General features: G+C 47.3%; 1 protein-coding gene across 16 annotated transcripts in view; it reads left to right on the forward strand.

The window, feature by feature from the left end:
• The window catches only part of ptprk (protein tyrosine phosphatase receptor type K), a 91759-nt gene that overhangs the window by 57025 nt on the left and 22234 nt on the right, over positions 1-12500 (forward strand). For all 16 annotated transcript variants that reach the window (XM_081695342.1, XM_027030391.3, XM_027030390.3 and 13 more), the window contains 6 exons: positions 3069-3371; positions 4786-4895; positions 5645-5846; positions 6211-6316; positions 8553-8826; positions 9498-9534. In XM_081695342.1, the coding sequence (XP_081551468.1) occupies positions 3069-3371; positions 4786-4895; positions 5645-5846; positions 6211-6316; positions 8553-8826; positions 9498-9534 (1032 nt within the window). The remainder of the gene's footprint in view (positions 1-3068; positions 3372-4785; positions 4896-5644; positions 5847-6210; positions 6317-8552; positions 8827-9497; positions 9535-12500) is intronic.

Below are 12500 nucleotides of genomic sequence, written 5' to 3' on the forward strand. Positions count from 1 at the left end.
GTGTGTGTGTGTGTGTGTGTATCTGTGTGTGTGTGTATCTGTGTGTGTGTATATCTGTGTGTGCGTGTGTGTGTGCGTGCGCGTGCGGTGCTCATGTCTTTAAGCCTTGCGTGTTTCCATCAGGTGTTTTCGTGAGTGTTGTCCTGATGGGCATCCCCTGTCACTGTCTCACTCCTCCTCCCCTGTGAGTGGCACGTACACACACACAATCACTCATTTCCTCCTCTCACGCCTGCTGCATGTCTCCCCCACTGCTTGTGTGTGTGTGTGTGTGTGTGTGTGTGTGTATAAGGGAATGGGGATGAACCTGTGTGTCAAGTGGCTTGAAGCATGTGACTCATAGAAATTGAATTTTAGTCTCTCACCTCTTCAGAACTCTTATTAAATGCATGGAACAGAAAGTGTGTGTGTGTGTGTGTGTAATAGGGTGAGTGAAGGGGTCAGGAGGCTGTTTGCTCTGTTGCCGAGTTGCTGTGGCGATGAGGAGGGACCAGGCACTAAATAAGTCCTGACAATTGTTTTGTCGTCTCAGAGGGTCAGTGGAGGCAGAGCTGCAAATTACAAACCAAATTCACTTACGCACACGCACTCGCACACAGACACGCACGCGCACACAGACACGCACGCGCACACAGACACGCACTCGCACACAGACACGCACACAGACACACATGCACTCGCACACAGACACGCACTCGCACACAGACACGCACGCACACACACACACAAACACGCACTCACACACAGACACGCACGCACGCACACACACACACTCTCTCTCTCTCTGGGTGTATGAATATGTATATAACAGACCAGTTCATTCCTCTGTGTGTATATAACAGACCAGTTCATTCCTCTGTGTGTATATAACAGACCAGTTCATTCCTCTGTGTTTATATAACAGACCAGTTCATTTGTGTTTATATAACACACCAGTTCATCTCTCTGTGTGTATATAGCGCGTCAGTTCGTCTCTGTGTTTATATAACGCACCAGTTCGTCTCTGTGTTTATGTAAAGCACCAGTTCATCTCTCTGTGTTTATGTAAAGCACCGATTCATCTCTCTGTTTGTATATAACCCACCAGTTCGTCTCTGTGTATGTATATAGCGCACCAGTTCGTCTCTCTGTGTGTATAAAGCGCACCAGTTCGTCTCTGTGTGTGTATAACACACCAGTTTGTCTGTTTATATAACACACCAGTTCGTCTGTATGTATATAGCACACCAGTTCGTCTTTGTGTGTGTGTGTGTATATAGCGCACCAGTCCGTCTCTGTGTGTATATAGCGCACCAGTTCGTCTCTGTGTTTATATAGCGCATCAGTTCGTCTCTGTGTTTATATAGCGCACCAGTTCGTCTCTCTGTGTTTATATAGCGCACCAGTTTGTCTCTCTGTGTTTATATAGCACACCAGTTCGTCTGTGTGTGTGTGTGTGTGTGTGTGTGTATATAGCGCACCAGTTCGTCTCTGTGTTTATATAGCGCACCAGTTCGTCTCTCTGTGTTTATATAGCGCACCAGTTCGTCTCTCTGTGTTTATATAGCGCACCAGTTCGTCTCTCTGTGTTTATATAGCGCACCAGTTCATCTCTCTGTGTTTATATAGCGCACCAGTTCGTCTCTGTGTTTATATAATGCACTAGTTCGTCTCTCTGTTTATATAAAGCACCAGTTCGTCTCTGTGTTTATATAGCGCACCAGTTCGTCTCTGTGTTTATATAGCGCACCAGTTCGTCTCTGTGTTTATATAGCGCACCAGTTCGTCTCTGTGTTTATATAATGCACCAGTTCGTCTCTGTGTTTATATAGCGCAACAGTTCGTCTCTGTGTTTATATAGCGCACCAGTTCGTCTCTCTGTGTTTATATAGCGCACCAGTTCGTCTCTGTGTTTATATAAAGCTCCAGTGCATCTCTCTGTGTTTATATAGCGCAGCAGTTCATCTCTCTGTGTTTATATAAAGCTCCAGTGCATCTCTCTGTGTTTATATAAGCTCCAGTGCATCTCTCTGTGTTTATATAAGCTCCAGTGCATCTCTCTGTGTTTATATAACGCACCAGTTCAGCTCTGTGTTCAGGGGTTTATCAGTACAGTACAACACTATATAATCTCTTATAGAATAGATTTGAATCATATTAGGAGAATTCTGTTAGACAGCCTCACATTCTCTCTAACCCCCCCCCCTCTCTCTCTCTCCCTCCCTCCCTCTCTCTGTCTCATGAGAGATTTTTAGTGACATTAATTCAGACACTTATTAGGCAGTTTGTTTTATCATCTATTTATTATGTATTTATGCCATAAGGTCATAACCTCATCTGCTGAGAAAGACAGGTAGAGAATTGTTTGGAGAGTATGACACACACACACACACACACACACCACACACACACACACACACACCACACACACTCACACATGTGCGCGCGCGGTCTCTGTGTTTGGGCAGTGTGACTTTTTTTTGCATCTCTGGAATTTTGTTGTTGCCAAGTTGTTGTAACACACACACACACACACACACACACACTGTTTGTGCAGTTTTTTAGTCTACGTTCAGCCATCATTAGACCATTACATTGGCTGTGTGTGTGTGTGTGTGTGTGTGTGTGTGTGTCTTAGCACAGGTGATCCAGATGTGTTAACTCTGTACTGCAGAATGCCAGCATCCTGTTTGTCGTCTGATAACCTCACAATGTCAGAGCTGTCGCACACTAAAGGGGTCAGCTCTGACACGTCACAGATATGGCGGCGGTTCAGGTCATATGTACAGTGCGCGTGTGTGTGTGTAGCTGTATGTGCAGGTAAATTGCATGGATAGTAACCAGCTGTTCTGGTGGGAGGAAGGGAGAGAGAGAGATGTATGTGGGAAGTATTAGTTTGATTTGGGCTTTTTAATTGTTTGCGTTCATTTTACTTAATTCATCATTCATTTCTTTCTTGACCTCGATCAGATTCCTTTGTCATTTGCTGAAACAGTTCCGAGTGTGTCCCACTCTGCGTACGTCCAGCAGCCGGCGTTGTGCCTGGGACCCGCCCCTAAAAGCTGGCCCCGCCTCCCCTCTCTCCTCAGAGCCAATGAGAACCCCCAAGAGCCTGAAGATCGCGCAGACGCAGGCGCGCTTCATCGCGGTGGACTGGGAGTCACTGGGCTACAACATCACACGCTGCCACACCTTCAACGTCACCATCTGCTACCACTACCAGCGTGGCGGGAACGGGAGCCGCAGGGCGTGTCTGGACATGGACCCCAAAGCGCCCCGCCACGTGGTGCCTGCCCTGCCTCCCTACACCAACGTGAGCCTGCGCATGATCCTCACCAACCCAGAGGGCCGCAAAGAGAGTGACGAGACCGTCATCCAGACAGATGAGGATGGTAGGTGTGTGTGTGTGTGTGTGTGTGTGTGTGAGTGTGTGTGTGTGAGTGTGTGTGTGAGTGTGTGTGAGTGTGTGTGTGTGAGTGTGAGTGTGTGTGTGTGTGTGTGTGTGAGTGTGTGTGTGTGTGTGTGTGTGTGTGTGTGTGTGAGTGTGTGTGTGTGTGTGTGTGTGAGTGTGTGTGAGTGTGTGTGAGTGTGTGTGTGTGTGTGTGTGTGTGGGTGTGTGTGTGTGGGTGTGTGTGTGAGTGTGTGTGTGAGTGTGTGTGTGTGTGTGTGTGTGTGTGTGTGAGTGTGTGTGTGTGTGGGTGTGTGTGTGTGTGTGTGTGAGTGTGTGTGTGGGTGTGTGTGTGTGGGTGTGTGTGTGGGTGTGTGTGTGAGTGTGTGTGTGTGTGTGTGTGTGTGTGTGTGTGTGTGTGTGTGTGTGTGTGTGTGAGTGTGTGTGTCGAGACCGTCATCCAGACAGATGAGGATGGTAGGGCCGCAGAGCACACACTCTGGTCTGAGCACAGTGTCTGTCTCCTCACACACTGGTCTGCGCGTCTACTTGTAGATGTCAGGACAGACTGTAGGATGCTGGATTGGTTTGAGCTGCATAGCCTGGAGTGTGTGTGTGTGTGAGTGTGTGTGTGTGTGTGTGTGTGTGTGTGTGTGTGTGTGTGAGTGCAGGTGAACACAGACTTGTGTTGTCAGGGGACTGTACGCTGTCTATTCCAGTCACAAGACATGATCACATAGCTTCACCCTGTCTATTCACAGGGTGTGTGTGTGTGCCCGCGCGCATCCGTCTGTCCATCCGTCCGTCCCTAGATGCAGCTTGTCATAAAACTGAAGTCCCATAACAAAACCCACAGGTCTTATTCTTTTCATAACACACACACACACACATCAGTTTGCTGACAGTGTGTGTGTGAAGGTTTGAAGAGTTTTCCTGCCACTTACAAACAGCACGAGCACATTAGCCACGGAGACGATACCGCGCGACCCCGTAACCCTGGTTACGGTGACACTGCAGACTTGACACGCAACACCATTCATTCGGCCTTAGTCTGTTGTGACCCATCTGTTACCAAGTGGCACCGGAAGGCGGGATGTCAAAGGTCGCAGGGTGTGGGGTTGGGTTTTGTATAGAGGGTTGTGCTGTAACAGACACGTACGTTGAGTAGAGATCCATGTAATTGGACCCAAAGCACTGTACCTTACCACTGTACCTTAAAGTCTACAATATCTACAGAAGGTTTACTGTAAAAAATGTAAACGCACACACACACACACACACACACACACACACACACACACACACAAAGTTGCATTGCAGTATTACTTAAAATGCAGGTAGCATGCCTTTTACCTTCTCTCTCTCTCACTACTTGTGTGTGTGTGTGTTTGTGTGTGTGTGTCTGTGTTTGTGTGTAGTTCCTGGTCCTGTTCCTAGCTCCTCATTGAAAGCAACTTCGTTTGAGGATCAAATCTTTCTACACTGGAAGGAACCTCTCGAGCCCAATGGAATCATCACACAGTATGAGGTAACACACTGTGTGTGTGTGTGAGAGATGTTTTAGTGTTGTTATAAATCTCACATTCTCTGTGGAGGGCTAAAATTTAAGAGCACTAATGGTTTCACAACCTCATTCAGCAGACAGAACATGCAAATGTGTGTGTGTGTGCATGTGTGTAAGATCAAAACATTAAGAACGAAGTGGTTTTTTTCTTCCTGTGTTGATTAGCAGTAGAAGTGCAGCCACACAGGACCAGGAACAGAACACTGTACAGGACAGCAGGGGCGGGGCTGTGTGGGTTGCGGAGGCGGGGCTGTGTGGGTTGCGGAGGCGGGGCTGTGGGGGTTACGGAGGCGGGGCTGTGTGGGTTGCGGAGGCGGGGCTGTGGGGGTTGCGGAGGCGGGGCTGTTTAGACATTAGAAACTACTGGTTTTGGTTTCAACGGGAACTTAAAAGGCAAAACTACAAAACCCATTAACAAACCACGGACAGGAGAGAGCTGGAACTCCACCCGACGTCTCCCCGTCGAGGGACGTCTGTCCCAGCTCCAAGGCGCCCTGCTCCAGCTGCCCAGTGCTCTTGGTTGCAAAGTTGTGGACTGGACTAATCTCCTGACGACTGGGTCAGGAATGTCTGTCGTTGGGAATTGTACTGGACGTGGACTACTCTTCCGGATGCTTTGTTCATCAGTCTGTAGTTTGTGAGGTATCGATGTGTTTATTGTGTGTGTGTGTGTGTGTGTGTGTGTGTGTGTGTGTGTGTGTGTGTGTGTCCAGATCAGCTACAGTAGCGTGCAATCCTTTGACCCCTCCGTGCCATTACTAAGGCCTCCGGTGACGGTGACGTTGCTATGGAACGCCTCCCATCACGTGTTCTCGCAGCTTCACCCTGGCACTACCTACCAGTTCCTGATCCGAGCGCGAACCAGCAAGGGATTCGGTCCGCCCACTACGGTCAACGTCACCACCAATATATCAGGTACGCAGACCGTGCGTGCGCGTGCGTGCCTGCGTGTGTGTGTGTGTGTGCGTGTGTGTGTGTGAATAAGTGAAGGACGCGATTAGTAGCTAAACGCTTCTTGACTTCTGTCACTAATAGAAGACGAGTGTGGTAGATCTCTCTATCTCTCTCTACCCCCCCTCCCCCTCTCTGTTATACCACCTGTTCTCCACAGAGATCTGTGCATTAATCACAGGAAGTTCACTTTCCTCCGTTTGTCTGATCCCCTCTCTGCCAGGACGTGCAGCACTGCCGCTGGTATGAGAGAGTGTGTGTGAGATGAGAGCAGAACAAGCCTGTTGAGTGTGTGTGAGTGTGTGTTACGCTGTGCTCCTCTCCTCAGCGCCCACCCTGGAGGAGTACGACGGACCGGAAGCCTTCCTCAACGAGACCACCACCACCATCACAGTGCTACTCAAACCAGCCCAGGCTAAAGGGGCTCCAATCAGGTACAGCCCCGAGGGGGGTGCGCGTGTGTGTGTGAGTGTTTGTGCGTGTGTGACATACTGCTGTGTGATGTACAGTTCTGTGCATGTGTGAGAGGTATAAGAGAGGTTTGGCCCTGTCTTGGCCTGGTTTGGGCCTGGTTTGGCCTGGTTTGGCCTGGTTTGGGCCTGGTTTGGCCCTGTAGGCAGGTGCTCAGCAGTGGGGGTGTCGGTGTTCTGTCTCTAACGCTAAGGAGCATAACAGTGCAGATATTCGTGTTTCCATTTCAAAATCTTGACATGAGAAAAAATCAGATACATTCACTAATCTTAGAAAATGCCACAAATTCTGTGTGTGTGCATGTCTGCGCATGCGCGCGCGCGCGCGTGTGTGTGTTCGGATGATAGTGGATATGTTGACAGATTAAGAGATTACAGTGCCTCTGTTGTGAGGGATGTTTCTAGAAGGAAGGAGGATCGGTGGAGTTTGGAATCACGACCAGATGAAGACGATGGTTCTGGCACATTTTCTGTTGGAAGGAGAAGCAGCCAACTTTAATTCTGTAGAATGTTAGTGAAGGTGTGTGTCTGAGAGAGAAGGTGTGTGTGTGTGTGTGTGTGTGTGTGTGTGTGTGGTGGGGGGTAGCTCCATAGCTGACCATCTGCCTTGGTCATTTGTAACAGTTTGTGGCAATGTTGGGCGATACAGAAAGAGGTAAGAGGGAGTGAAAGAAATGGAGGTAGAGAGAGAGAGAGAGAGAGAGAGAGAGAGAGAGAGAGAGAGAGCGCATTGGCAGTTTAGACTGACTGGTGTCCATTGGCAGTACTCAGAGAGAAACCACATGTGTGAACTAGAGGATAAAACTGTTTTCTCAGAGTCCATCTGGAAAGGTATTATGGGATGTGGGAGGTTTTTTACAACTGACACCATCCTGGAGACAACAGGAATACTGTAGACGGTCATGCGCACGTCCACCTCTCTCTTCTCGTGAGACGGTTGTTGTTCTGCAGTCTTGCCTTCTGTTGCTGACCCTTGTGTTCTGAGTCTCTTCCACACTTGACCTTTAACCTTCAGTTTAAATGAGTGACATTGTCCATTAAAACTGGAAGCACTGAGATTGACCTGTGGTTCATTACCACACTGGAGCTGTATCTCTCACGCACACACACACACACACACACACACACACACACACACACACACACACACACACACACACACACACACACACACACACATCCTGAAACAATGCTATCTTGTTTTTGAAACAATGCTATCTTGGGGCTTTGAGTATCGTCCTATTGGAGACAAATGCAGAATTAAAATGATAAAGGAAGAAAGAAAACAAGATTAAAACAATGTGGAGTGTGTGCGAGTGTGGTGGGCCTTTCTGGGACCGCCCGAGAGCTGCTAACCTGACAGATCTGATTGGCTCACAGCTCTGGGGGTGTGTGAATCACATCTCCCTGTGGTGTGTGATTAACAGACACAAACACACACACACACACACAGACATGTATACAACCCTCCCTGTGGTGTGTGATTAACAGACACACACACACACACACACACACACACACACACACACACACACACACACACACACACACCTGCTGTGTTAACGGAAATCCCAGACGGCAGGAATCAGTTGTAGAATTCCAAAATGTAAATGACACAAAGAGCTAGTTTACAAAAGTAGGTTTTGCATGTTATGCAAATTAGCAAACAATTGAAGTGGGCAGATCTTAAAGGCTGTATATTGGTTTTTGATTTGTGTTGAGGAATTTTGTGGAATTTTGTGGAAAGTGGAATTTTGTCTTACCATGTCAGAAAAAGTCATAAAAACAGTGCTGCACTGTACCGCCACCATCAGGCCAGTGAAGGTACTGCACTTAGCCGAGTCATTTCACACCCGCTGCACCGTCTGGGATTTCTGGGCAATAGCAATGAGTGAGAGTGTTTGTGTGTGAGTGGGTGAGTGTGAGTGGGTGGGTGAGTGTGATTGGGTGGGTGAGGGTGAGTGGGTAAAGTCAGTGTGAACTCAGATCAGGGCTCTTCACATGTCACATGTTTGTGATGGTCCTTCCTAGTTCTGGATATATTCTGACTTTTTAGCTACACATCTCAGAGTAACCACAGTACCATTTTAACTGGTATGTTAATTCTCTTTTCATTTGATTTTAAAGTAATTTCCTGTTGAATGTGCTGTTCCGTTCTGCTCGTCTGATTGGCTGCCTCGGTCTGTCTCATCACTCCCAGTGCCTATCAGATCGTGGTTGAGGAGCTCAACCCTCATCGGACGCGGCGTGAGGCTGGCGGAGTGGACTGTTACCAGGTGCCCGTGTCCTATCAGACGGCGGCGAGTGGCGGGTCGCCATATTACTTTGCGGCCGAACTTCCGCCAGGGAACCTTCCGGAACCATCTCCGTTTACGGTGGGGGACAATAAGACGTACCACGGCTACTGGAATGCCCCCCTCGCACCCCGAAAAAACTACAACATCTACTTTCAGGCCGTGAGCAGCGTGGAGAAGGTTAATGCACACACACACACACACTCTCACACACACGCGCACGCACACACACACACACACACACACACACACACACACACACACGCACACCCTCACTCAATTATGTGCAAAGATGCTTGCTTCACTTAATCTGTCTCTAACCCTTTATATAATCTACACTTAATTGGTCTCTAATCCTTTATATAATCTACACTTAATCTGTATTTAACCCTTTATATAATCTACACTTAATCTGTATTTAACCCTTTATATAATCTACATTTAATCTGTACCTAACCCTTTATATAATCTACACTTAATCTGTACTTAACCCTTTATATAATCTACACTTAATATGTACCTAACCCTTTATATAATCTACACTTAATCTGTACTTAACCCTTTATATAATCTACATTTAATCTGTACCTAACCCTTTATATAATCTACACTTAATTTGTCTCTAACCCTTTATATAATTACACTTAATATGTATTTAACCCTTTATATAATCTACACTTAATCTGTATTTAACCCTTTATATAATCTACACTTAATCTGTGCCTAACCCTTTATATAATCTACACTTAATCTGTACCTAACCCTTTATATAATCTACACTTAATCTGTACCTAACCCTTTATATAATCTACACTTAATCTGTACCTAACCCTTTATATAATCTTCCACAGGAAACGAAAACGCAGTGTCTGAGATTGGCAACTAAAGGTGAGCGAGCGCCTTACTGCTTCTCATTTCAAGGTACAACCCCCCACCCGGCCGTGTAACCCCGTGTAACCCCTCCCCTTTCTTACCGTGTGTCATTCAGTGTTCTGTTGGAAGCGTATCCCCTTTACGTTGACTCTTCCGCTAAGTCGTCGTATCCAGCGGGTCTGTTCTGTACGCTTTTACAGGGCTACATGGAGCACTTCTTAAATCATCAAACCCCCGTGACTAATCCAGGGCTTTCAGACCTCGCGTTAACGTTTCCATGACGGCACTTCCTGGCCCCAGTGATCTGTGACACTGGAAATTCTCTACATGAGACGATTCTGAGATCAGAATAGAGTTATGGTGACCCGCGAGCTCTGACAGACGATAAAACGAAGCCCCCTTTTCTCACGGCTCCTTAGATCCAGCGAGATAAAGATTTTCACGTCTGTGCCATTTCTGCTGCAGGCTGGGATATTTTGGGTTTGTCTGCAGCTCGCGTCAGACCACCGGTGGAATTTTGCCTGTCGCTAGGAGGACTTCCAGGAGTCCGTACAGCTGGAAACGCCTTTCGCGTGGACTAACGGATCTGGATTTTAATCCAATGCCAGGAATCGGCCCTCCGAGCTGACTTGTGTAAATACGCACCTGTCTCCGTGTTCCTTATTCAGGCTGTAGGCTATGGGGCAAAAATCCGTGTCAGTTCCGCGCCAATTTTAAACCTAAGCCCTCCTGTTGCGGCCTATCTTCCAGGCCAGCCCCGCTGTTCAGATGGTCGTTTGTTTTTGTTTGAGGTTTGAGACATGCGATGCTTTATGAGGACCCGGGCGTGCCTTGTTTTCTGTGCGGCTCTTGTATTAGCGTGAGCTTGTGAATTCAGGACGTTTGCTATGCTGAGGGACTCCAGCCAGACAAATGTAATGGTTGATATAATCGTGAAAAACAAGCAATGTCAAACTTTTTTTTATTAAAGGGTACATATAATGGGACTGGGGTTGAGAGATTTCTTGCGCATCACAGCAACCGAGAACTGCATTTAAATGAAGACTGGCGGCCTAAAACCTGCTGTGATCCATCTAGACCTGACAGGTAAATGCCCCCTGGTGGTTAGTCAGGATATTGCATTTTGTACAGAAGTCCGGCGAGGTCTGGGTTCAGGAGTACAGCGGCTGGGGGCGTCCCGACAGACCCAGTACGAGTACGCCGTTATTGCGGACTGGATGTTCTCATTAATTATGCTCAATCTCGGTCTTTCTTGCGGGCGCTAACATAATAGAGTTGCATCTGGGGGCCCCCGGGGTCCGCGGGCCGAATTTGATGCAGTCCGTGTCGTGTACCATTGGAGAGAGGAGAACGGATGTAATCCAATTTCATTTGAATTTCATCCAGTATTTTGTTTGTTTGTTTATTTTTTGCTGCTCGCGGTCATGAGAGATGACAGTAGCAGAAGTATCCTGACAGGGGGGCGGCGTCTGTGTCTGGACCAATACGGAGGAGCGTCCAGCCCCCCGCTGCAGATCACACACGCCCCCTTTTAACCCAGGTGTCAGAATCGCTTGGGTGAGACACTGTTGCACTGGCTTCTGCCCACAGCTCAATTACTGTGTGTGTGTGTGTGTGTGCCGTTTCCTGTCTCTGGGAGACAGATGAGGAGGGTTTTCGTGCGGGGACGCCACACGTCCCTCAGACCAGCCGGACACGCAGATGCATGCTGAAAATCTGTCACCTGTCGCCCCGCCACCAAAGGGCGGGACTTAATCCCCAAGCTTTGATTGGTGCTGCCCTCAGGCGGACAGCTGGGCTTGACAGAGATGTCAGGGATGATGTCAGCGCTGCGGTACCCCTGACAAACATTCTCATGTCACGAGTAGCTACGTTTCCATCGACTTTCTTTACAAATTGCAAGCGATTATAATGAAAATTCGGGGGAAAAAAAACATTTGCGAGTATCTCTATAACTGACTTTTAGGGATAAAACTGCATTACGTTATTTCCTACAAAAAAACAAAAACAAACCCCGCTGACGCATAAGTTTCGATTTGCCAACAGAAACAGGCTGCTTTGACACGCGTCGCTCTCTGATGACACGCACATGTCACATTCTGCGTACGTTTGGCTTTCTTAACTGATAAAAGTCACACGCATAGATGCTGCTAAAGATTGGCCAGTGTAATAATGATTTGTGTATAATTTTGGCCAGCGTAGAATAATTATGTGCCAGTTTATTAAACGTAACCAATATCCAAACGTGTCTGCCAAATGCAACTGGCACGAGCGGCTGAAAAGTTAAATTGATGATGGCAGTATGTTCGCATGAGTACCAGTACATGTTGCTATAAAAACTTATTATATCTACTGGGAAACTAAACACGATCTAAAATCTTTCCTTTTCTTCAACTGAGCGAGAATCCTAGTGGTGTTTGAGCGTTTCTCGTCGACCGTGCTGCGGCTTTTGGCGGTCATTTCCCCTCGTGAACTGACGTCGTGTGTTTCTGACGTGTCATGTGATGCTACGTTTGTGTGTAAATGTTATTTTTCCCGGCAAAACCTTTTCCAATGCAGTTTTTTTTTTTTTAATTATTATTTTTTAATTTCAGGTATCGATAAATACTTTACCGCTGAAGCTAAACGGAAAACATTTTGGTGACATTTTTAACAACAGTTGGTGTTTCTGTTGCCCCTGTCAACAAGTGTAGCTAGTTTATGCAAACGTTGTACATTGCTCAACTCCCAGTAACCGCATTCTGGCTCTTGACTGGTTCACTGATCCAACATTTGGGTCATACAGTGGGAACCGAAGAGACAGACAGACACACACACACAGCACAGTGTCTTTACTCCAGTGTCCTACATATTTTGTTAGTAAGTCTTAAATGTGTTTTTTTTTTTCTTCTCTGCAGCGTTCTTTTGTCAGACGCGTGAAGCTGTCTGGTCGTGTTCTGCTGCCGTGTTCTGCTGCCCAGGGTTCCAGAAGCAGGTTTATT

Source organism: Electrophorus electricus, chromosome 2 (genome assembly GCF_041902795.1).
Source record: "Electrophorus electricus isolate QZ-2024a chromosome 2, ASM4190279v1, whole genome shotgun sequence".
NCBI classification, from domain to species: Eukaryota; Metazoa; Chordata; class Actinopteri; order Gymnotiformes; family Gymnotidae; genus Electrophorus; species Electrophorus electricus.